The sequence below is a fragment of the Anas platyrhynchos genome, chromosome 23 (genome assembly GCF_047663525.1).
Source record: "Anas platyrhynchos isolate ZD024472 breed Pekin duck chromosome 23, IASCAAS_PekinDuck_T2T, whole genome shotgun sequence".
NCBI classification, from domain to species: Eukaryota; Metazoa; Chordata; class Aves; order Anseriformes; family Anatidae; genus Anas; species Anas platyrhynchos.
Window position 1 is genome coordinate 4,276,526 of NC_092609.1, and position 22,728 is coordinate 4,299,253.

The 22,728-nt window shown below is 67.5% G+C and overlaps 2 protein-coding genes across 2 annotated transcripts; both read left to right on the plus strand.

Moving 5' to 3' along the window:
* The first annotated feature begins 553 nt into the window (after positions 1 to 553).
* PPIA (peptidylprolyl isomerase A) lies at positions 554 to 2,194 on the plus strand. The gene is made up of 5 exons (XM_072027209.1): positions 554 to 712; positions 1,254 to 1,284; positions 1,378 to 1,466; positions 1,579 to 1,751; positions 1,853 to 2,194. Exons 1-5 carry the CDS (start codon positions 644 to 646, stop codon positions 1,986 to 1,988), a joined length of 498 nt encoding a protein of 165 aa, XP_071883310.1. The 5' UTR covers positions 554 to 643; the 3' UTR covers positions 1,989 to 2,194.
* A 1,818-nt stretch (positions 2,195 to 4,012) lies between these two features.
* Positions 4,013 to 21,777, plus strand: NUDCD3 (NudC domain containing 3). Its single transcript, XM_038172469.2, has 6 exons — positions 4,013 to 4,275; positions 5,068 to 5,363; positions 11,761 to 11,893; positions 15,595 to 15,738; positions 20,692 to 20,880; positions 21,087 to 21,777. Exons 1-6 carry the CDS (start codon positions 4,087 to 4,089, stop codon positions 21,195 to 21,197), a joined length of 1,062 nt encoding a protein of 353 aa, XP_038028397.1. The 5' UTR covers positions 4,013 to 4,086; the 3' UTR covers positions 21,198 to 21,777.
* The last annotated feature ends 951 nt before the right edge of the window (positions 21,778 to 22,728 follow it).

A 22,728-nucleotide genomic window follows, 5' to 3' on the forward strand; every position in this document is an offset into this window, starting at 1 on the left:
GGGGGGGCTTTTTGTTCGGGTGGCTGGAAGGGGGCTTTTGGGGGGGGCTTTTTTGGGGGGGGCTCTTTTGGGGGGGCTCTTTGGGGGGGGCTCTGGGGGGATGTTTTTGGGGGGGGGTCTTTTTTTTTTAGGGGGTGTTTTTTTTTTATTTTTTATTTTTTTGGGGGTGGGGGGTTGGGGTTGTTTTTGGGAGGGGGGGTCCTGGGGAATTTGGGGGGGGCTCAGACGCGCCCCCCCCCAGGGCCGAGCCCCCCCCCCAGCCCCATCCGCAGCCCCCGCCCCATCCCCCACCCTCCACGCGCATGCGCGCCCCGCCCTGCTCCCCCCTCCCCCCCCCCAGCCCCGCGCGCGCGCTCCTGGCCCCGCCCCCTCCCCACCCCACCGCCCCCTCCCCGGCTTTTCCCCCCTCCCCCCCCCTCCACTCCCCTCCTTCCCCGCCTTTTCTCAGCCGCCGCCTCCCATTGGCCGCCCCGCACGTCGCTCCGTGACGCGGCGGGCGGCGGTTGGGCGGCGCGGCTCGGGGGGCGGGCCCAGCCGGGGGGTATATAAGGGCGGCGGGCGGCCGCTCTCTTTCCGCTGCGCCGCGCTCGCCGCCGAGGACGCCGCCGCCGCCGCCTCCCCCCCGCCGCCGCCCGCCGCCGCCATGGCCAACCCCGTCGTCTTCTTCGACATCGCCGCCAACGGCGAGCCCCTGGGCCGCGTCACCTTCGAGGTGACCGCGCCGCTGAGGGGAGACCCGTGAGGGAACGGGGGGAGTGGGGGGGGGGGGCGGCTCCACGTGGCCCCCCCCCACCGGGAGAGGAAATTTGGGGAGGGGGCGGTGAGGAGGAAAAGGGGAGGGGGGGGGGGGGGAGGCTCCGGTGCGCGCCCCCGTGCGGCGAACAAAGGCGCGGGGCCGCGCACGGGGCCCGGCGGCGCTGCCCTGAGGCGAGCGGGCGGGGGCGGCCCCCAGCGGCCGCGGCTCGGCACCGCGGGGGGGGGGGGGGGGGGGCGAGGAAGGGGGGGGCGCACCGGGACCACCCCCCCCTCCCCCAGCCCCGGGATCCCCCCCCTCAACGCCCCCGCCCCGCTCCCCCCCCCCTCACACCGCGGCCGCCGCCATTTTGTGACGGGGCCGTGCCCCCCCCTCAACCCCCTCAGCTCCCATCCATGGGGGTCCCGGGGCTGCCCCCCCCTCCCGAAACAACCCCTCAGGGCCCCGCTGTTGCCGCCCCCCCCCCCCCTTTCTCACGGCCTCGCTCCTCTCCCCGCAGCTCTTCGCGGACAAGGTGCCCAAGACAGCAGGTGGGTACCTGGGGGGGGGGCTCAGCACCGCGCCCCCACCTCAGCACGGGGCCGGGCTCACGGCGCTTTGCTTCTTTCTCCCCCCCCTCACAGAAAATTTCCGTGCCTTGAGCACCGGCGAGAAGGGATTCGGCTACAAGGGGTCCTGCTTCCACCGGATCATCCCCGGCTTCATGTGCCAGGTGAGGGGGTTTTTTGAGGGGTGGGGGCTGCAGGTTGAGGTTTTGGGGGTGTTTTGGTGGTTTTTTTTGGCCCCCCCCCCAGCCCTGATCCCGAGGTGCCGCTCATTGGCAGGGCGGTGACTTCACGCGCCACAACGGCACCGGCGGCAAATCCATCTACGGGGAGAAATTCGCCGATGAGAACTTCATCCTGAAGCACACGGGGCCCGGAATCCTCTCCATGGCCAACGCCGGCCCCAACACCAACGGCTCCCAGTTCTTCATCTGCACGGCCAAGACCGAGTGGTGAGCGGGGAGGGGGGGGGAAAGCGGGCAGGACCCCCCCACCCTGGGTGCTGCGGTGCCTTGAGGTGGGGGACACACGGTGGTGGTGTCCCCCCCCCCAGGTTGGATGGCAAGCACGTGGTGTTCGGCCGCGTGAAGGAGGGGATGAACGTGGTGGAGGCCATGGAGCGCTGCGGCTCCAAGGACGGCAAGACCAGCAAGCAGATCACCATCTCCGACTGCGGGCAGCTCTCCTAAAAACCCCTTCAGTGTCTTCACCAGCGACCATTCCGCCTGCCGGCCCCGGGGGCAGCACGCCTGGCGCAGCCCCCCCTGACCCCCCCCAGTGCCCCCCCAGCCTTCCCGCTGCGTTTCGACTCGCCCGGGGTCTCGCCGCATGTGCCCAGCCCCGTGGGGCTGCGCAGTTCCGTTGTTTGAGTCTCAATAAAACGAGTTAAATCACCCCCCCCCCGCGCTGCTTCTTCTTCTCCAGGGGGTGGGCAGCGCCCTGAGCAACCCCCCCCCTGCTAAAACTGAGGCTGGGGCGGGGGCAAATGGGCAGAGCCGGTGCTGGAGGGGGGAAACTGAGGCAGGAGCAAGGGGGGGGAGGGCTCAGCACCCCCAAAATGCAGCTTTTTGGGGTGCCCCCCACATTTTGGGGGGGTCATTGTCTCCACCCCCCCTGTTCCCAGACAGCCGGGTCTGGATTTGGAGGGCTGAGAGCTGAGATTTGGGGGGAGAGAGCTGAGAGCACCGGGGGGGCAGCTTTGGGGTATCCCAGTTTGGGGGGGGTGTTTGTGGGGTCCCAGTGCTCCCAGTAAGGGGTAATCCCAGTCTGGGGAGGCTCCCCAGTACAGTTTGGGGTCCCACATTTGGGATATTCCCAGTTTAGGGCACCCTTCTGGCTCCAGTTTGGGGGGGGTGGTGGTCTCCCTGTGGGGGCTCCTGGTCTGGGGGAGTCCCAGTGCCACCAGTTGGGGTGGGTGGCGGGGGCTGGGAGGGTCCCTGCTCCCAGTATGGGGAGCTCCAGTGCTCCCAGTTTGGGGAGCTCCTGGTTTTGCTGGGGGTGGGGGGAAGTGTCCCAGTGTTCCCATTCCACCTGGAGTAAGGGGTGAGGCTCCCAGTGCTCCCAGGCAAGGACTGGGAGGATCCCAGTGCTCCCAGTTTGGGGGTGCCCAGCTGCGGGTGGGCTCCAGTGCTCCCAGTTCGGGAGATACCCCCGAAAATGTCTCAGTGCCCCCAGCCTGGGGAATCCCCCCTCCCCCACAGCACCCCAGTGCTCCCAGTATGGGTGATGCCCACATGGGGAGCACCCCAGTGCTCCCAGTTTGGGGAACCCCCACATCCCAAGGAGGACCCCAGTGCTCCCAGTTTGGGGCGCAGCCACTCCAGGGTCATCCCAGTGCCACCCCAGTGCTCCCAGTTTGGGGAATATCCCCCTGCCCCTCCCCAGCACCCCGAATTTTTGGGGACCCCCAGGAGGACCCCAGTGCTCCCAGTTCCTCCCCTCTGTCCCCCAGAGGATCTCAGTGCTCCCAGTGCCCTCCCCCCCCTCCCCCCCCCCGAGTATCTCTGCTCCCAGTTTGCCCACCTCTACCCCCTGGAGGATCCCAGTACTCCCAGCTCCCCTCTCCTTCCCCCCGTGAGGATCCCAGTGCTCCCAGTGCCCCCGCCCACCAGGAGGACCCCAGCACTCCCGGTTTGCCCCCATCCTAGGAGGATCCCAGTGCTCCCAGTTTGTTCTCCCCCCCTCCCCCAGAACATCCCAGTTCTCCCAGTTTACCCCCCTGGAGGATCCCGGTGCTCCCAGTGCCCACACCCCAGAGGATCCCAGTGCTCCCAGTTTGCCCCCAGGAAGATCCCAGCACTCCCAGTCCCCCCCCCCCAGGAGGATCCCAGTGCTCCCAGTTCCCCGCCATGAGGATCCCAGTGCTTCCAGTTCCCCCCCAGGGGGATCCAGTGCTCCCAGTTCCCCCTCAATGAGGATCCCAGTGCCCCCAGTTCCCCCCTCAGGAAGATCCCAGTGCTCCCAGTTCCCCCCTCAGAGGATCCCAGCACTCCCAGTTCCCCCCTCAGAGGATCCCAGCGCTCCCAGTTCCCCCCCCGGACGCTCCCAGCGCTCCCAGTTCACCCCCGAGCTGCGCCCCCCGCCCCTCCCCACACGGGCGGGTCCCCCGCTGGGTCCCGGCGTTCCCCGGAACTCCGCAGCGCGGGGCTGAGTTTCCGGGGGGGGCTCCCTTTTCCGGTGTGTGTGTGGGGGGGACGCAGCGCGCGGCGGACCGGAAGCGCGGCGGGGCCGGGCCGGAAGCGGGGGCGGGCGGGAGGCGGTTGCCGTGGCAGCGGTGTCGGGGCCGCCATGGAGGCGCTGACGGAGCTGTACGACCAGGCGCTGCTCGGCATCCTGCAGCACGTCGGCGGCGTCGACGAGTTCCTGCGCGTCCTCTTCGGCTTCCTCTACCGAAAAACCGACTTCTACCGCCTCCTGCTGCGGCCCGGGGACCGCCTCGGCTTCCCGCCCGGCGCGGCCCAGGCCATGGCCCTGCAGGTACCGGCGGGGGCGGGGACGGGGCCTCCCGGGGGGGTCCCGAGCCCCCCATGAGGGTCCCGCGAGCACCGTGCGGCCGCAGGAGGGCCCCGGCCGTGCCCCCGGGGCTGAGCGGAGCCGTGGTGTGGCAGGGAAGGGGCAGAAGCCCCCCGGGGAAGGGGCCCGGTGCCCGCCCTGCCCCATCCCTGTCCCTGCTGCCGGGCCCAGGGGGCAGCGAGCCGGGACCCGAGGGCTCGGAGCCCCCGGTTTGGGACGGGAGCCCCGCTGGGGGCGGGCACGGGGGTGAGCGCGGTGGGGGGGGTGCGTGGAAAGGGCTTGGGGTGGTCCTGCAGGGCCCCAGCCCTGCCGGTGCCCTCCCGGTGACTCGCAGGGACCGGCGGCTCCTCCTGCCCCGCAGGGACCTCATCACCCCACGGGCAGGGCGGGTTCGGCTTCTCGCTGACCAGCTGCGTTTTTTCTGCCTGAGCCACCGAGTTCTGGTCCCCAATGCCGCCGTCCCCACCTGTGGCTGCTGCTCCTCCACCTGCCCCGCTGGGAGCTCGGGGGGGGCTGGGGCCGCCTCGTCCCGCAGCCCCTGCCTGAACCGGGTGCGGTGGCTCTCGAGGCGGTCAGCGGCTGGGTTTGTTGGGGAGTTGGGCACCTGAGGCTCTGCAGGCGCAGGGAGCAGCGTGTGCGAGCTCTGCGGAGGGGAGGGTTGGCAGGCAGGGCCCCGAGCACGCACCCGCTCCCCTCTCCTTCCTCCCAGCCCCAAAACCAGAGCCTGACAGCCGGTCCCCGTTTGCCCTCTCCCAGGCGTTCAAAGTCTTCGAGCGCATGGCCCGGCAGGACGACGAGAAGAGGCACCGAGAGCTGGAGGCGAAGCTGCGGAAAAAAGAGGAGGAGGAGGAGGCCGCCGAGAGGGTGAGAGTGGCCCCGGCAGCACATGAGGTCGAGGTGGAGACCACGGTGGAGCCCGGCCCCGCGGCGGAGACGGGGGAGGCGGCGGCGGGGCCGCAGGATTCGGCCGCCCCGGCAGAGCCCAGCCCAGCGCCAGCGGAGCCCCCGGGGGCCGCTGCCCCCGCGCAGCCCCAGCCCGCAGAGCTGCCCACGTAAGGGTCCCCGTTACGCTGCCCCTTCGTGGGGGGGAGGCACCGAGGGCCCTCTGGGGGTGAGGGTTCCCCTTGCGGGTTGTGGGGGGAGGGTGTGCGGTTATTTCCTCAAAACGTCCTCGTCCCACACCCCTTCTGCACTGTCCGAGCACCAGGAGGGGTCCCACAGGGTCCTGCTCTGCCCCTCCTTGTGCTCCCGTCCCCAGCGCCCGGCTGTGCCGCGTTCCCCTGACCTGTGGCAGGATTTCTGTCCCCGCTGCCCACACCGCGGGGCTGTGCCACAGAAGCACCGGCTGAATGTCACCCCCGTGTCCCCAGGAGCCCCCGGTGGTGGCGGGGCCGGGAGGGGAAGAACGGGACAGAAACAGGAAAAGGAGAGGAGGGTGGAGGGGCTCGAGCCCCCTGCGAGCGTTCCCCTGGGGCTTTACCTCGGGCCTCTCGGCGTCAGGGCTGCGGGACGGGGCCGGTGCGGAGCCTGGGGGTGCTGAGCTGCCCCCCAGCTCCCTGTCCTCGCCGTGTCCCCGCTGCCGCCCCCAGCACGCCGCTTTGGGGCCCCAAGTCGGGATATCTGCGCCCCCCCGGTGCCTCCGCGGCTCGCAGGGGGCTGGGGGAAGGCGGCGGGGCCCAAAGTGGGGCCGAGCGGCCCCGCGCAGCGCCTGTAGTTGGTTCCTGCTCCTCTGGGGGGCACTGGAGCCCCCCGAAAGGCGCCCGGCAGGCTGTTAATAATTCACCCGCTCCCAGCAGAGCCTGCAGCCTGGAAATGAGGGGGGCACGGATAACGCGCAGGGCGAGCAGGGAGATGCAGCAGGAATATTTGGCACCTCCCTCCCCTCCCCGCTGCCCCCCGGGGTCTGCACAAAGCCCGGCGCTCGGCCCCACGTCTGCCAGCGCCCATCAGAGTCCCCCCGAGCACCTCGGGATCGCGGCTCCTGCAGGGGAAGAGCAGAACCTGGCCTGCTCTGCACCAAAAAAACACCAAAAAAGGATCGGGGGGGGGTTTGGGGGCCACCCCGCTGCTCGTGGCACCACACCGGGGTGGTTTTGGGGGCTGGAGGTGCTGCTGCGAGCTGTCTGTATGTCTCAGGCAGCAGCTCCCTGAGCCAGAGCAGGCGCCTGGCGTTTGTTTTCTCTTGGTGGATTCCTTTTTTCTCCCTGAGTTTCAGCCCTCGCGAGCCTCGGGCCTCGCTGCTGCTCCCCTCGTTGGAGCAGTTTCCCCTTCCCTTCTGCACGCTGCCCGGGGGCTTTTAGTCCTGCTCGGGTCGTCCTTCACCCCTTTGTGTCTCCCTCAGCAGCCCTGTCCTTCTCCCAGCCTTTGCTCACTGCTGCCTGTTGGGGTTCTCTGCTTCCCCTCCCATTTTTCCACCTCTGGGCTGCCCCGGTGGCACAGCAGGGCCGGGAAATCGCCTTTCAGCCGTGTGCAGTGAGCGGCACCGGGCAAACCCTGCCCGAGCTCAGCCCTGCAGCACCTCACAGCGATGGGGAAGGATTTAAACCCCTGAGCCCTCTCCTGCATCAGCAGCAGCCCAGCTCGAGCACAGCACCTTTAGGAGAGGCTGAAACGCTTCAGCCGCAGCCCTCGGCCGCAGCGAGCCCCCTGTGCCAGCCGGGGCCCAATTTGCCTCAATTTGCCTTAACGAGGAGCTCGAGTCCTGGGGCCGGGCTGCTGAGCTCAGCAGCTGGGTGTCAGCTCCCCTGTCACGCACTCCATCGCTCAGGGCTTTGGTTGCCCTACCAAGGTAGCGAGCTCCAAAATTAGGTCCCTGCACCAAAAATAACTAAATTAAAACCTATAAATTTTTTTTTTTTTTTCCTCTTAACAAGCAGAAAATCCCAGGGCTGGAGGCCGGGGGACAGCGTGTGCCTGATTCTTAGTCAAAAAGGAAAAAAAAGCCGCCTGCTTGTTTTAACACAGCGCTGGTCACCCGGGGAAGGAAGGCGGCGTGGAAAACTACTGGGAGCCTGCGGGGCCTTGGGGTGGACGGGGCCGCGTGTGGGCTGTGGGGTTGTAGGGTTTGGGGAGGTCCCTGCCCCACGCTGCCCAGGGTTTGGGGTGGTTTCTGCCCCAGCTGAGCCCGGTTTGGCCGCACGCCGGCCCCTCCGGGAGCTGTGCAGCCCTGGGGTGTGTGAGCGGCGTGCAGACAACAGCGATCCCGGGGGACTTTGCCCGGCGGGGCCGTGTCCCGCTGTCCTTGACCTACATTTCCCAGTGAAATCCAGCCCTCTGGTGACGGCTCCGGAGCTCCCCCGCGAGCTGGCGGTGCCGTGGAGGCGCCCGGTGGCAGCCACTTGGCTCCCTGAGCGGCTCCGGGGTCACCGGGAGATCAGCAGCGAGGGCTGAAACCTCCCCTGAAGGGCGCGAGCTCGGAGAAGGGCAAAGCTCTGGTGCCAGTGTCACCCCCCGGGGATAAAAGGTGCCCTCCAAAAGCAGCTGGGGGGGTTCTCCACCTCCCACCCCCCCCACACCTCAATAGGACACAGCCAGAAAAAGCCCCGGGGCCACCTCGTGTCCCTGCCCTGCTCCCGGGGCCGCAGCCGGCTGGATCCCGGCGCTTGTTTACTGCGGGTGTGAGCCGCGCTGTGAGGGGGGGTGGTGAGGGGGGGTTGGTATTCAGCTCGCTGAGCGCTCTGCCGGAGACCTAATTAGGTGAGGTGCGCGGCGTGCAGGGAGCCGGGAGCCTTCCCGCAGCACCGGGGGGGCCTCCAGCAGCGCGGCGGGGACGCGAGCCCGCAGCGAGCCCTCCTCACACCGCGGCGCTTCGCCGGCAAAACCGCGAGCGGCTGAACGGGAGGTGCCCGGCGAGCCGGTGCCGGGAGGTGTTAAATCCCCAGGAGGGGGGAGGCAGCTCTGGGCTCGCTGGCACAGGCAGCGGCAGGAGCGCAGAGCTGGTATTTTCCACGCACGTGATCCCTGCGGCTCGGCGAGTGCGGCTGCCCCAAGGGGCTGCACCCGGCGCCCCGCTCCTCGTCCTGAACTCGCCGCCCTCGGCGGCCTGGCTGCGGCACGCGGGGTCGTAACGCCCCGAGCCCGGTGCCTGGTGCTGTGGGAAATGCCCCCTCGGGTCGGGCACGCGGGCGCCGTGTGCCTGGGTTTCTCTTTTCCTCGCTTGCTTGGAACTTCATTACTGCTTAATGAGATCTTTCCATTCTTGGCAACCTCTCGGGCCCGAGCAGGGCTCCGTGTGCCACGGGGGGCCGGGCACGGGGCCGGGCTGCTTGGTCCCTGCCCCTTGCTGCAGGGCGGCCTCGTGCGGCGCTGCCCTCTGCTTCCCCGGCTCTGCCAGGGGGCAGGGGGCAGGGGCAGGCGAGGCTGCGTGTGGTCGGGATGTGCTTGGAGACCCGCTGGGGGGGCAGGGGTGCTGCTGATGCCTCCTTCAGCCTCCGTTTCGGTTACTGGGCCTCTGCAGCGCCCACCCAGCCGTGCCCTGTGTGTGGCACTGGCGGCGCTGCCTCTGCCGGATGGATGCTGCGAGTAAAAAATGGGATTTGAAGGAGAAAAGCGAGTCCCCCGGGATGGAGCCCCTGCTGAGCCCCTCCCATGGCACGCCTCGGCCTCGGCACCTCCTCAGGAACGGCCACGCTGCCGGATCGAGCGCCCAGCGCCCGCGTCCTGGCCTGGAAACTCCTGGAAGAGGAGGAACTCTGCGAGCTGCCCTACTTCTCCCTGCTCACGACGTCAAAGCAAATCCTTCAGCGCCCGGTTCCTGCCCCTGGCCGTGCGCGGTGCTGCTGGTGCAGAGCTGCTGCTGGAGCTGCTCCCCAAGGCGGGCGGTGGGTCCGGGCGGGCGTCCCCAGGCTCACTCTGTGGCCGCTGCGGTGTCCGCAGGGCTCGGACCGCCACAGATCGCTGCCCTGCGGAGCTGGAATGAGGAAAGGCACCGAAATGTGCACGGGGCGAGCGGGGAACTCGCCCTGCTGCCGGTGGCACTGCCGCCTCACCGGGTCCCCGCTCCCTTCTGCCGGGCTCTGGCCCCGCGCCGCGTGCGGCCGGGCTCTGACACGGTGACGGCACCGCCGCGCGCTGCGAAACAGCTTGGCTGCTTCTCGACGGTGCATTGTTAAAGGTTTCACCTCCCCCAAAATGACACATTGCGAGCAAAAATAGAACAAGACAGAACACACAGACCCACCCACACCATCCCCACCACCCGGCAGCCAAGTGCACGCGGTGCCAAAGCCCGGCGGTGCAAAGCTGCTGCTTTTTCACCCTCCCTCTCCTCAGCCCCGCTGCCACCTGCCGCCGACCCGAGCGACCACCACAATGGGATGATCGCCGGCCACTGCGCTCCGGATCCGGCCCCTCCATCGGGCTCCTTCCCCTCGTTCTCCAGGAATCAGCCTTCGCCCGGTGGGTGCGGGGACGGAGCTGCCTCCTGGAGGAGCTGCAGCCCGAGGCCAACGAGGGAGCCTGCTCCCAGCCGGGGATCCAGAGCAGATTCCTCAAGCACCACCAGCACAGAGGACAGCGTGTGCTAAGCACGCTCCGACCAGGCAAAGATCTGGGCAGCAAGTCTCAGACAAGGCGCTGCTGCTCCAGGAGGCGGTGTGGGGATGTCACGCTCCTGGCAGAGGCCTCTGACCGGGCTGGGGCTGTGTTTGCCACCCGAATCCGCGCTGCCCGCAGGGGACTTCACCGCCTGGCCTGCTGCTCCGTGGAGGGCGCCGACAGTCAGGGGGCAGGGAGGAAAACTGCCGCTGCCGCCGGTTCAGCAGCGAGGCCGGGCCGAGAGAATTGTGACAGAGACGTGGCAGAGCACGCCCTGCCTCAGTTTCCCCATGGAAGTGACCCAAATCAGACCGACTGCTCCTGGGGCAGCTGTGAAACCCTTCGTGCCTGCGTGCTGCAGTGCCGGCGTGCTTGGCGAGGACCCTGGAAGGCTCAAACCTCCCAAAGCGCCTTGTCCTGCATCCACCCAGCCCCAGCACCTTCCTCCTGAGGAAGAGGAGCTGTTCAACCCCTGCTATTTGCACAGAAGAGTTTTCTCCCCCCTCTGGCCTCGCTGGCTGGGAGCAACTCCGTGCTGCGCCTTCTCCCTGGCACCTCACTGATGGATTTCAGAGAACTGATGGATTTCAGATGGATTTCAGGCGGGCAGTGCCGCGGGGTGCCGAAAAACCCACGTGTGTGGGGGTCGCACTGGAACAGGATGGGGCTGATTTTATGGAAACACTCTCGGAAAGGGAAAAGCAGCCGGGTTGGATCCCCAGACGGGTTCCTGGTACACCGCGTAGGTGCCTGCTCCTGACCCAAGGATGCGGGGCAGAGGCAGGAGCAGCACGGCCTCTGCCTGGGCTCCGCAGCGAGGCACAGGGACGGGCTCTGGGGCCACCATCCTGGCAGCAAAGCCCTGCCCTGGGGACAGGCCACGTGGGGGTGACACCCGCCGGGGCACGGCTCCGGCTCTCCCCATTTCTGCCCCTCGGGAGCCCGGTGGCCGCTCGCAGCCCGTTCGCCTCCTCCGGTCCGGGGGCGGCTTGGAAGCCGACAGCTGGAGCCAACCAGCGCGAGCGCCGGGTTCGGTGCTGCCATGCCAACCCCGTTTCCATGGCAATTGGCACCCAATGGGTGAACGCCAAGCAAGGCCAAAATTCCCCAGAAAAAGGGCTGCGCTGCCCCCCAAAACCACCCGCCTGGGGCTGCCAGGGCCGGGAGCCTGCAGCCGCTCGGTGCAGAGCCACGGCAGGACACGGGTGGCCATCGCTGGCCATGAAGGAGAAAAAAGCACCCCCATGTGCACGCAGACCCCTCGACAAACCCCTCTGAACATCTCCCGAGCCTAATTTAATTAAAACCCTTGGATTTTACGTAATCCTCGGGGCACGGCACTTGCTGGAAGCCGCCCCCACCCGCTGCTGGTGCGGGCCCCCCGGTGTGGGGGCGTCAGGACTGGCTGCCCCCTGGGGCTGCTCATCCCCTGCGCCCCTACAAGAAGTGCCACAGCCCCGGGCTGAGTGCTTGGTGTGCACCGACCCCCCCCAGCACAGCTCTGCCTTCTGTTAGCGCCGTGGCTGTTGTCAGAACAGATTTGGGTTTGGTTCCCCGCTCCGCAGGAGGTTTTAGTGGCGTGGGTCCGCAGCCTGCCAGAGTCAAAGGAAACCTCCCTGCGGCTGGGAGCGTATCGAGGGTTGCTTATCAGTCTGATAACCCCCCCAGACTCCTCGCGTGTCTCTGGAGGAAGCGCCCATCTCCCCGCGAGTCCTTTTTGTGGTCCCATGCCCGTCGTGGTGTGTGCCGTGTCCGCTTGGGGTCTCCGGGCAGCCTTCTCCCTGCCCCGTATGCCCAGAGGCCGGGCCCACAGAGTGCCTGAGCCAAGGCCCTGCCCTGCTCCTTGCTCCCTGCTCTCCTGTTCCCTGCCCTCTCCGATCTGCTCAGCGTGTCGCCTTTTTTTTCCCTCCCCAGGAGACAGGAGCAGTTCCAGACAAACCCCGACAGCTACAACGGGGCCGTGCGAGAGAACTACGCCTGGTCCCAGGACTACAGCGACCTGGAGATTAAAGTGCCGGTGCCCAAGCACATCGTAAAGGGCAAACAGGTAAAACGGCTCGGAAGGTTTGTCCTCCAGTATCTCCCTGTCCCCTGGGTGCCCAGCTGCCTCCGGAGCCGTGCGTGGAGCGGGGAGGCTCCTCAGCCCCCTGCCCGTCCCTCAGACAGGGGAGCGGGACGGGGCCGTGCCTGGTTCCCATTGTTCAGCGCCCCAGCGGGGTTCCTTGGCGCTGCTGGGCCCTTTCTGTGCCTTTTCCTCCCGTTCCACCTCCTGCGAGCTCGCGCCCAGGTTTCTGAGCCCTGCCTCCTGCTGCGGCCGCCCACCACGCGCACTCGATGGGGCTCACCTTCCCCCCGAGCACCCCAGCTGCTGTGGCTGTGTGAGGAGCCGGGTGGCAGGGCTCCTCTGGCTCCAGAACGGGCTCAGGCTCTGGGTTTGAACTCTGGGGACTTTCCCAGCGCCCCCCTGCCCGCAGCTGATTTGGTGTTTTTCCATTTGGGAAGCCCGCGCTGCCCCACCTCCCGTTCTCTGCTTGCAGGGCAGCTGCAGTGAGCATGCTTGGGTTTGTTCTCCGGCTCCAGCCCACACAGCTCCTCGCCATGCCAACAGCGTCGTTGGCAGCAGCGACCCGGACTGGAGGGGCGATGGAGCAAGGGGACAGTGGGGGCCCCGTGAGATGCAGTGTCCCCAGTGGGTCTCCAAAGCAAAGCCAGGCCGCTCCGTGGCAGGGTTCAGGGTGTCCGGGTGGATGTTCCATCCCCTCTGGATCGTATCGCGGTCACGATGCCTCTCCCTGCACTGGGAGCTGCCAGGGAGTTGTGCCCTTGCCATAAAAGCAGCGTCATGCTTTGCCTACCCCGTCCTTTGCCGCCCAGAGATGCGGGGGCCTTGCAGGTGCTGCGAGGAGCTGGGACAGGACGCGCTTTTCTGCCCTGTCTCTCCTCTGCTCCCTTCAGGCAGCTCTGCCATAGGCGTGTGTGCTGCCAGCAGCCCCAAACCCCTGCAGGGTTCACATCCCTGCAGCCTCCTTGCCCCAAACTCTGTCCCTCCACCCTGCCCGGCCCCACACTGCACGACACCCTGGGGCAAATTTGGTTCTGCCGAGCCTGGCCCAAGGCCTGCCCGGCCCTCTTGGGTGATTGATAGCTCCAACACGAGGCTTTCCGTGTCCTGGCGAGGCGTCTCCTGCTCTTTGGTTCCTGCCTCGCTCCCGGGGCTCCTCTTGGCGCCTCGCAGCCAGGTTTCATTTCACAGTGAGTCCTGGCATCTCTTCCAGCCGTGAGGGGCTGCGGGCTGGGTCACAGGCCAGAGCTGGCTGCTTCAAAGCGATTTTGGAGCTGGATAGGCTTAGGGCACGGTATTGATGGCTCCTGCAAAACAGGAGCCTTCCCCTGCATTCACCACGCAGCTTCATCTTCTAAAAAAATTATCAGCTCCTCGGCTTCTGCCTGCCAAGGCGAGATTAAAAATCTCCCCCATTTGGTCCCCAGGCTCGGAACATGCCTGGCTCTAATGCTGCTCAAAATCTTCCTTATGACACTTTTTGGATTCCGGCTGTTGCTATGGCACATTTTCGCTCGGGCAAGCTTAAGGTTTCCTTGTATGGAGCTCCACGGAGTGTCCGTGGAGCGGGATCGGGAGAAGGGGTAGGTGGGAGCGCTTCCTTTACGCTCCGCACCGCTCTGATCTACTTACAGGCGCAACAGGGGCCCGCGGATCCGAGCGCTTCCCAGGCACTTAAATAGAGATAATGACAACAGCCTCTCTTTTCTGCCTGGCTCGGAGGAGATGAGCTAGATTCGCTCCTAGGTTTGTGTTTGCTTGTTTGATTTGCGTGGGCGGGCGTGGGCGTTCTAGCGCGCACTGAAATCGCCGCGCTGCGAAGCCGTGGCGGAGAGCTGGGCCCCACGCTCCCTCGAGGGGTGCGGGCGGCCTTGGAGCCGTGGGCTCCTGCGAGCCCCCCGGGCTGCTTCCCTGGCGTGAGGGCTTCCAGCCCTGCTGCAGGTCCCGTCCCCGGCTGCCTCTGCAGCCCTCTGCTGCCCGGGGGGCTCGTGGCGAGGAGCGGGCGGCGCCGTCGCTTCGCGCTCTGACCGATGGCGCAGGCGAAGAGGCTGCACAGAATCCTGGACCCCTTCTTCCCTCTGGGTGTCTCCGCGCCCTTCTCCCCTGCCTTTGTTTCCCCGCGCTGCCCTTTGGGTTAGGAGGCGGCACGTTGCATTTTGCTGCAAACAACAAGCCTTGCCCTAGCCCCCGTCTCCTCCCCAGCACCCGCGGCCCCATTTGAAGCGTTGCCGCAGGTTTCCCCGTGCCGAGAAGCTGCCTGTCCGGCCTGCTGCCTGCTGCCAGAGCTGCCCCCCGGCCCCACAAGCCGCCCCGTGGGGCTGCCTCGGAGCGAAGCCTGCCTCGCCTTGACTCGTCCCCTTCCCCTCGGACCCCACAGCCGTGACGCTGCGTCTGCGCCCTGGGCACCGCCGCGGGGCTGGGGGCATCGGACCCCCTCCCGCTGAGTCCCTGATGGTGGCAGGGGGTCTGGCCATGCTGGGGACGGGTCCTGCTTCCACCCGGCCTCCTCTGCTCCCATCCAAGCCGCGGTGTTTCCTCGGCCCCGGCCGGTTCGGGGGCTCTGTCAGGCGGCAGCGGCCACGCAGCCGTGGTGCCGGCCCCGAGCGGCGCGGCTCTGCCCGGCTCTTGCCTGTGTGGTGCTAGTGAGTCACTGGAAATCTCCTAGGTAATGGATAATGTAATAACGTTTCAAATGAGATCTGCAGAGCAGGAGGAAGATCTGGGGGAACTCTGGGAGAGAATGCAGGCAAATCTCACCGCAGTCTCCTCCTCTCAGGCGAGGGACTGGAGGGCTCCGACCGCCCCTCTCCGGCCACGTCCTGCCCCAGCCCCGCTTGGGCTCGGCGCTGGCGCGGCTCCGTGCTGCCGGGAGGGGAAGCAGCATATGGCCTGGCCTCTTTGGAGACCGAGGCAGCGCTGTGCCACCGGGCGAAGCAGCAGTCTGCCTCTGTCCCCCCGGGGGCAGCCGTGCCACCTCGGCGGCGGGTTGGAGCAGGGTTCCCCATATGGCTGCCCCGGGAGGGAGCTGGCCCCGTTCCGTACGGAGCTGCCTCGTCCCCTCGCCCCGTGCCTCTCACAGCCCCCCGGCACCCAGCCAGGAGCTTGGTCAGAGCCCAGCGCTGGCTCTGCCAGGGCCGTCGGCCACAGCCTCAGCAGCCAAATGAAGCCAGGGAGCGTGCCTTTGGGCTGGGGCAGCAGAAGCCGGGGGAGCTGTGGTGTGGGGCTGAGCCTTCCCGGGTCAGAAAGCCCCGAACCTGCAGGTCACGGTGTTGGCCACGCACACGCTGTGCTCCAAACAGCTCGGTCACAGTGAGTGGGCACCCGGCCCCTGCACGCTGTACGGAGGAGGCCGGCGGTGCTGGTTTGCTCTGGGGGGAAACTGAGGCATGGGGGAAACTGAGGCACGGGGAAGCGGCTGCGGCAGAGCCAGCTGGTGTGAGTCCCTCTGGGGCTCTGCGTGCCGGGCCCTGCTGCCTGCCGTTCCCAGGAGAGGTTTCTTTTCCTCTCCAAGCTGTCGCTGTTTGCTCTGAAGTGAGGGTGGGATTCCCACCCTGCTGCTCCGCGCAGCCCTGATGGCTCTTCTCGCTCTCTCATCCCCAGCGAGTGCACTTGACCCACACCCCGACCAGCGCAGCGAGAACGCGAGCAGGAGCCTCCCTGCTTATTTTCTCTCCCTGTGTTTCCAGGTGTCTGTGGATATCAGCAGCGGCGCGATTCGCGTGGCGGTGCTGGAGGGCAGCAGCCAGCGCGTCCTGATGGAAGGGAAGCTCACGCACAAGATCAACACGGAGAGTTCCCTCTGGAGCCTGGAGCCGGGGAAGTGCGTTTTGGTAAGGGCTGAGCGCTGCCGCCGCGTCGCTGCGCCTCGCCTTGCAGCTCCCCTGGGCTTGACCTGGGAATCTGCAGCAGCTGGAGGCTGGAGCCAGACCTGGCCGTGTCCCACGCCGCCTTTCCCTGGCTCTCCCCGTGCAATATCCAGCTCGCGCTGCCCTCGCCTGCGTGCTGGGCGAAGGGAAGCCCCCGTCCCTCATTTCTGCCCTGTGCTGGGTTTCTCACGCACGCCGCCAGCCCTGCTGGAGGCCATCGCTGCGGCCACTGCTCCCTTTCCCTTCCCTGCCGCCCCAGCGCCGCACATCTTCCTCGTTGAGGTGGTTTCGGGGCTGTTGCTGCCCGGCAGCTCACTGCTGCTGGACTCCCAGCCTCGGTACGTGTTTCTGGTGTGCTCCACAACCCAGGGGTGGTTCTGCTCCCCGCTGCGCTGGGGACGCAGGGCATTTGCCCCAGCCGGAGCTGTCCTGGGCTGCCCATCAGCCTAGGGCCTCGCGTGTCTTCCACATCAACCGGTTGCCAAATTCTTGTGCGGGTGTTGGGGCCTCCAGGAGCAGGGTCTTGGCACCTGTTGCCATCTTTGCCTTCTCCTTCCCACCAAGAGCCCACCCCAGAAGCGTTTCAGGAGCTCTCGGGGGCTGGCAGCAGCCCCAGGAGAGGTTCCGAGGCCAGGGTCTGGCAGCCGCGGTGCTTCCTGGCCCTGCGTGGGGCCACGAGGTTTCAAGGCAGTGCGCTCACCTCTCGCCCCGCACCACGAGTGGGGCAGCTGACGGGCACCCAGAGCGCGTTGCCGGGACCAGCGAGGGAGGCAGTGTTTGGTGAAGAGCCGGAGGAGGACGGGAGGAGGACGGGAGCAGCGCGCGGGTGGAGCGAGACTCGGGGCCTCCCGCAGCGACCGCGGGCAGCGCGAGGAGCCGGCCCCTCGCCTCCAAGCCGAGCTGAAGGCAAGAGCCTCAAATTAGCACGGGCGCAGGGTTGTGAGGATCTCCAGCTGGCTGCCAACATATTGATGGTGGGATGAAGTTTCTCTTGAAGAATTGTAAGGTAACTGGAGCAGAGTGAGTAATTCTCGCCCGGGAGCGTCTCCTTTTCCCGTGCGCAGAGTAGCCGAAGACTCCTCGCGGTTCATTCATGGGAGCTGCCCAGCCACTCGCTAACGAGCTGCCGAGATCTGCTCCTCTCAGGGGCGTGTTCCTGCCCCCCGTGCGCCTCCACGCGTGGCACAGCCCCTGGCCAGCTCCCTCATCCCGCAAGCATCCTCATCGCCACACCGCGAGGTGCCGGTGCCTTCCCTGCAGGGCTTCGGGGAGGGGACACAGCCAAAACTCGCAAGGTGCCGGCGTTGGGGTCACCAAGACACCATCGGTGTGGTGTGGGACACCTCGGGGGCTCTGTTTGGAGAAAATCCACGTGCTTGTGGCCCGTGGTCCCAATCTGCTGCCGTCCCTGCGAGCTCGATCCCAGCGCTGAGGCTTGGTGGAGGCGACACCTCTCCTGCCTGGTCCCGTCCCTTGTGGGGGGGCCGTAATCGCCCTCCCCTCTCCCCCAGCTCTTGCCCTGAGCAGGTCGATGTCCCGTACAGCCCCCCGGCTCTGCCTCCATTCACCTCCCCGGCGCTCCCCTCCATCCCTCCCGCAATCCCGAGCGCCTCCCTGCTGCGTGGCACCGGGCCTGCCCCTGCCGCCTCGCCCCTCGGCACGCTCACAGCTTGTGCGAGCTCCCGGCCGAAGGAGAAACCCAGCGGGGCCTCATTTCAAGGCCGGGTGCTCCGCCGGTCCCCGGGTGCTTGCTCTGTGCCTGCTCCCACCCAGGATCGTGGCCCCGGCCCGCGCCAGGCCCCGGCTCTCAGCCCCGTGCTCTCCCTTCCCTGTCACGCCCGCTCGCTTGTCAAAAGCGAGATGAAAATAGATCCGCAGGAGCTGTTTTTAGCAGGCTCCGCTGGGTGTTGTGCACAACACGTTTTGGGATTATTTTCGTTGTTGAGGATTTTTTTTTTCCCCCTCCGTTCCCTCTCTTTTTCTCCTCCTTTCCGACGTTTGTTGTCCGGGCTTGGGCTTTTGTCACCGAGCCCTGCCTTGAACAACTCTTACAGCCTGCAGCTTGTCAGCTCCCGAGCCACGAAGCCAAGGGAACAACGATCTGCGGCGCTCCCCGACCTCCACGTACCGCTGGGAGCGATGCCCGCGGCCGTCCTGCTGCCCCCTCCACGGCTTCTGCCTCCTGCTGCCCGCTGGGCAGGCCGCTGCTGCCTCGGAAGGGAAGCAGGTGGTGAGAGGTTTTCTCCCAAGACCTACTTACATCCCTTGGCAGCGTCTCTGACAAGGTATTTAGGATCAGGGAGGAAACCTCGTGCTGCGGCACAGCCCAGCTCCTGCAGTGAAGGGCGGCAGCCCTCCCAGCGGGGCTGGGGACACAGGAGGAGGGGACACAGCACCGTGTCCATGCCACTGCCACCGCTCAGGCTCTCAGCGTGCGGCTGAGCCCCCTGCGTGGGGACAGCCCGGTCCCCTCGGGGTGGTCTCGGACACCTGCCCCGGGAACGCTGACACCGTGGCACGAGGACACCGTGGCACGAGGTCACCATGGCACGAGGTCACCATGCCAGCTTCAGCCACGATGTGCCCCCCATCACCTCCTTCCCCACGGTGTCCCATTGCAGAAGGTGCTTCTGACCCCATGGGTGCATTTGGCATCTGCCAAAAAAAAAAAGTGGAAGCAGAGGTGCGAGGTGCTGCCTGACCGAGAGCCCGGCACGCCGCGGGAACCCCAACCTGCCTCCGGCAAAAGGCCGCCAGCACTTTCAGGAGCCCCCAGGGCTGAGCAGAGCGGCTGGGCTGGGCTGTGTAGCGGCAGCTTTGAGTTTCAGGCCAGGCTTTTGCCTTGTCTCGGAGCGAGCGGCGTAACCAGGTCGCGGTGTGTCCTTGTGAAGGAGCCCTGTTCCCACCGTGCAGCCCCTCGGGGCTTTGCGTGGGGCCGCGTGCGGTGGGGCCGTGGCTCTCAGGCACCGCATCACCCCGGCTGAGCGCTGCGGGACCGGCCACCGGCCGCCTGCTCTCCCCCATTTGCCCTCCTTGCACCCACACACTCGCCGAGGCTCCCTCCTGCATCTCCGTCCCCACAAGCTCTTGTAGCCCCCGCGCCCAGCCGAGGGAATCAAGAGACGGGCGCGCCCGAGAGCTCAACCTGAGCCCAGCAGATCCCACCCTGGGAGCCGAGCTGCCTGCAGCACGCAGTCCGGCCCCGCCGAGATCCCAAAAAACCCCAACCCCGAGCTGGCAGAGCTCCGCCGAGCCCCGCGGGCAGCTCGGAGGCTCGTGTTTGAAAGTGGGACTCCAGCCTCGGAGCGAGTCCCACTTTCGGCTCTCTCCCCCTGGAATACGGGGGAAGAGCGAATTCCCCCGCGCGCGCAAGGTGGGCTGCAGAGGTTAATTAATTGCTGTTTGCAAAGCACTCGGCGCTGGAGCGATGCGCACCGTGGAAAAGCTGGCGAGGAAATGAATAATTCTGTCCTCCCAGCAGGGTGGGAAGCGGTATGCGGTAAATAAAGCCAGGGCCACGCACGGGGCGGGGAGGAGGAGAGGATTCCTGGGTCGCCGCGCGCGGCCGCAGCTCCTCTGCCTTTCACCGGAGGCTGCGGCCCCCCGGGGGCTTCCCTCCGCGTCCCACCTGGGCTCTTTATCCAGGCCCGAGCGGTCACAGGGTGCTTGGCACCGGTGGCAGACGGGGATGTGGTGGGGAAGGGAGAGGGGACGGGTTTTCCTTCCCACCTGGGTGGGCAGCGGGGCTGGGAGCCCCCGGCGCCGTTATCCCCCGTGGAAAGTGCAACCGAGCGGTTAGGAGGAGAAGGAGCTCGCCCGTCCGGCTGGCAGAACTAACGCCTTCCTTCCCCGGGCTGCAATATTGTACCAGCTCCACGCTCCCCGCAGGATTAAGCCCCAGCCGCCCCCTCCTGCATTAATTGGTTCCCTTCCTTCGCACCAGGGCCAGCCGCCCGGCTCCGTGCCGCTCATGGCCGCCCGTGCTTCCCTCCAGAGCCGCTGAGCTTCTGGGGAGGTTTCGGCTAAATTGTATTGTCTGCCTTTATTGATGATTTTGCAGAGGCGCCAACGAACGCCATAAATCTTCCGTGCTGCTGGGATTATTGCTAAAATAATATCGGGAAAAGCAGCCCACCCCTCTCCTCCGAGCCAAAGGAAAGGAGCGAGTCGGGGACACCGGCACCCAGTGCTCGCTGCCACCCGGCTCGCGGCTCGTCCACCCGGGAGGCTCGCGGCTCGTTCCCCCGGTGGGGCAGGGCCCCGAATCCTGGTGGAGAGGGGATGGCGCAGGCAGGAGGCAGGCGCTCGCGGCGAGCACGGGCGGCGCGGAGCAGCGGGTGACATTTCAGCCTCCTTCGCCGCCCACGCACCCGCACGCGGAGCGAGCCCCTGGGGGAGCCGAGGCGAGGGCTCTTTCTGGGTTAGCGCAACGCGAAGGCCGCCAGCAGGGCCTGGGTTTCTGAATCCCCCCCCCAGCACATCTGGACCGGTCCCCAGGTGCTCGGCTCGCCCCCCGGAGCAGCACAACCTCGGCTGCCAGGGGGATGCTGAACCCAAAATTGGGTTCTGAGGTCCCTGTAGCTTGAGATGGGGCAGCAAAGCGCTGGGGAGGCACCGAATCCCCCAAGGAGTCCCCAAACCCCCTGGGGAGGCACCAAATCCCCCAAGGAGGCACCAAACCCCCTGGGGAGGGGGGCTCGGGCTGTGCCTGCAGCAGGGGGGTCCCACCAACCCCTCGGAGCGCTGTGGGTGTCTCACCCCCTCCTCCAGCCACGGGAAGGGGGCGGCGAGCGGGGCCCCCGCCTCCGCCGTGCTCTGTCTGGAGCTCCGGTGGCACCGCTCGCAGACGGGCCCGGAGGGGGGGGGGCTCTGTGCCCGCCGCCCTCTGAGCCCACCCCTCGTCCCCTCTGTCCCCAGATCAACCTGAACAAAGGGGACGAGTACTGGTGGAACGCCATCCTGGAGGGCGAGGAGCAGATCGACATCGACAAGATCAACAAGGAGCGCTCCATGGCCACGGTGGACGAGGAGGAGCACGCCGTGCTCGACCGCCTCACCTTCGACTACCACCAGAAGCTGCAGGGCAAGCCGCAGAGCCACGAGCTGGTAGGTGCCCCCCCCCAGCACCGCCCCAGGTGGGGGGCGCTGGGCCCCTCGCCTCCCTCCCTGCCTTGGCTGCGGCCGGCGGCGCGGCCCCGCAGCTCCCCGGCCTCCCTGGGCATGGCCGCCTGCGGGATTTGCCATCTTTTTGGCCAAAAAAATGGGGGTTTGTGGCCAGCCCCAGCCTGACGGGCGCCGCTGTCTCTTTGCAGAAGGTGCACGAGATGCTGAAGAAGGGCTGGGACACCGAGGGCTCCCCGTTCCGCGGCCAGAAGTTCGACCCCTCCATGTTCAACATCTCCCCCGGCGCCGTGCAGTTTTGACCCCGGCGAAAAGCGGCCGAGAGGCGAGGCGAAGAGAGAGGAGAAACCCACCCGAAAACCACCGCGGGACTCGGGGCCTCGCGCCCGGTGCCCCCCCAAAACCCCTCTCCGACAGCCGCAGCCCCATCCCTCGGGCACCGGCACCGGCACCGGCACCGGCACCGGCCGGGCTCGGCGTTTCCGCGTGCGTGCGGAAAATGCAGATTTACGCCCCGTCACCAAGGCAACCCGAGCGGCTGGGACCCTTCTCCTCGCCTCGCCTCGCGCTGGCGACGGCTCCGTTGTTTTTCAGGAATAGACGGAGCTGCCTGGGTGACATAATTATTATTTTTGGTCCTTCAGGATCCTTCTGGGTTTTGCTTCTGGGGGTGCGGATCCCTCCCCACCCCGGCCCCGCGCCGCTTCGCCCCTCGCGCGCAGAGGTGGCCGGGGTGGCCCCGGCTGGGTTTGTGGGGTCGGGGGGCCCCGCGCCCCTCCTGCGCCCGCCCGACTGCCCCGGGCCCCCCCCAGTGTTATGGGGTTGGGGGCCCTCGTCCCGCCCCCACCTCCCCTTGGGCTGCAATAAACGCGTTTCTCTGAGCGCGGGGCGTGAGAGTGGTTGGGGGGCGCTGCCACCCGGGGGGACACTGCCACCCATGGGGACACCGCCACCCCTGGGGACACTGCCATCTGTGGGGACAACGCCACCCATGGGACACCGCCACCCATAGGGACACACGGGGACACTGCCACCTCTGGGGACACTGCTGCTGCTGGGAATACCACCACCCCCGTGGGGACATCACTGCCCGTGGGGACACTGCCACCCACGGGGACAGGGCCACCCGTGGGTCACGGCCACCCACAGGGATGCTGCCACCCATGGGGACATCGCCACCCGTGGGGACACCATTACTGGTGGGGACACGGTCACCCACGGGGACATGGCCACCCACAAGGACAGGGCCACTCGTGGGGACACGGCCACCCACGGGGACACTGCCACCCATGGGGACATCACCACCCATGGGGACACCACTGCGGGTGGGCACCCTGCCCCCTTGGGGACCCCCCGCTGTCCCTCCCGCCCCCACCGCAGGCCCAGGCCGCCCCCGCTGCGGTGTCCCAAGTCCCGGGGGGTCCCGTGGGACCCATGTGTGTGTCCCCCCCCCCTCCTTGTCCCCACGGCAGCCCCCCGTCCCCCGGTCCCCGCGGCGAGGCACAAATAGCAGCGGGCTGCCTGCGGCCCCCACGGCCGCCCACGGTGCCCATGGCAACGCAGCGCCAGCCGCCAGCCGCCCACCCCTGCTCGCCCCGCGCCCGGGGGGGGCCCCGCGCCCACGGACCCCCCCCCTGGGTCGGGGGGGGGGCACTTTAGGGTGCGGGGAGGGGGGCGTGGGTTTGGGGCAAGGGGTCCTGACCCTGTGTCATTCTGCGTGGGTGGGGATGGGGAGGGGGGGGGGATGGGGGGGGGATGGGGGTGGGGATGGGTGCCCCCCCCTCAAATGTAGTGGGGTGCCCCCCCACGATGTTGGGCATGGGTGGGGTTTGG

What these genes read in the sequence shown, in the direction of transcription:
- PPIA (XM_072027209.1), top strand. Translation starts at nt 644, where the DNA reads ATGGCCAACCCCGTCGTCTTCTTCGACATCGCCGCCAACGGCGAGCCC. An exon ending in CAAGGTGCCCAAGACAGCAG is followed by an intron (nt 1,285 to 1,377) that starts GTGGGTACCTGG and finishes CCCCCCTCACAG; the next exon opens with AAAATTTCCGTGCCTTGAGC. An exon ending in TGCACGGCCAAGACCGAGTG is followed by an intron (nt 1,752 to 1,852) that starts GTGAGCGGGGAG and finishes CCCCCCCCCCAG; the next exon opens with GTTGGATGGCAAGCACGTGG.
- NUDCD3 (XM_038172469.2), top strand. Translation starts at nt 4,087, where the DNA reads ATGGAGGCGCTGACGGAGCTGTACGACCAGGCGCTGCTCGGCATCCTG. An exon ending in CAGCCCGCAGAGCTGCCCAC is followed by an intron (nt 5,364 to 11,760) that starts GTAAGGGTCCCC and finishes TTCCCTCCCCAG; the next exon opens with GAGACAGGAGCAGTTCCAGA. An exon ending in AGCCGCAGAGCCACGAGCTG is followed by an intron (nt 20,881 to 21,086) that starts GTAGGTGCCCCC and finishes GTCTCTTTGCAG; the next exon opens with AAGGTGCACGAGATGCTGAA.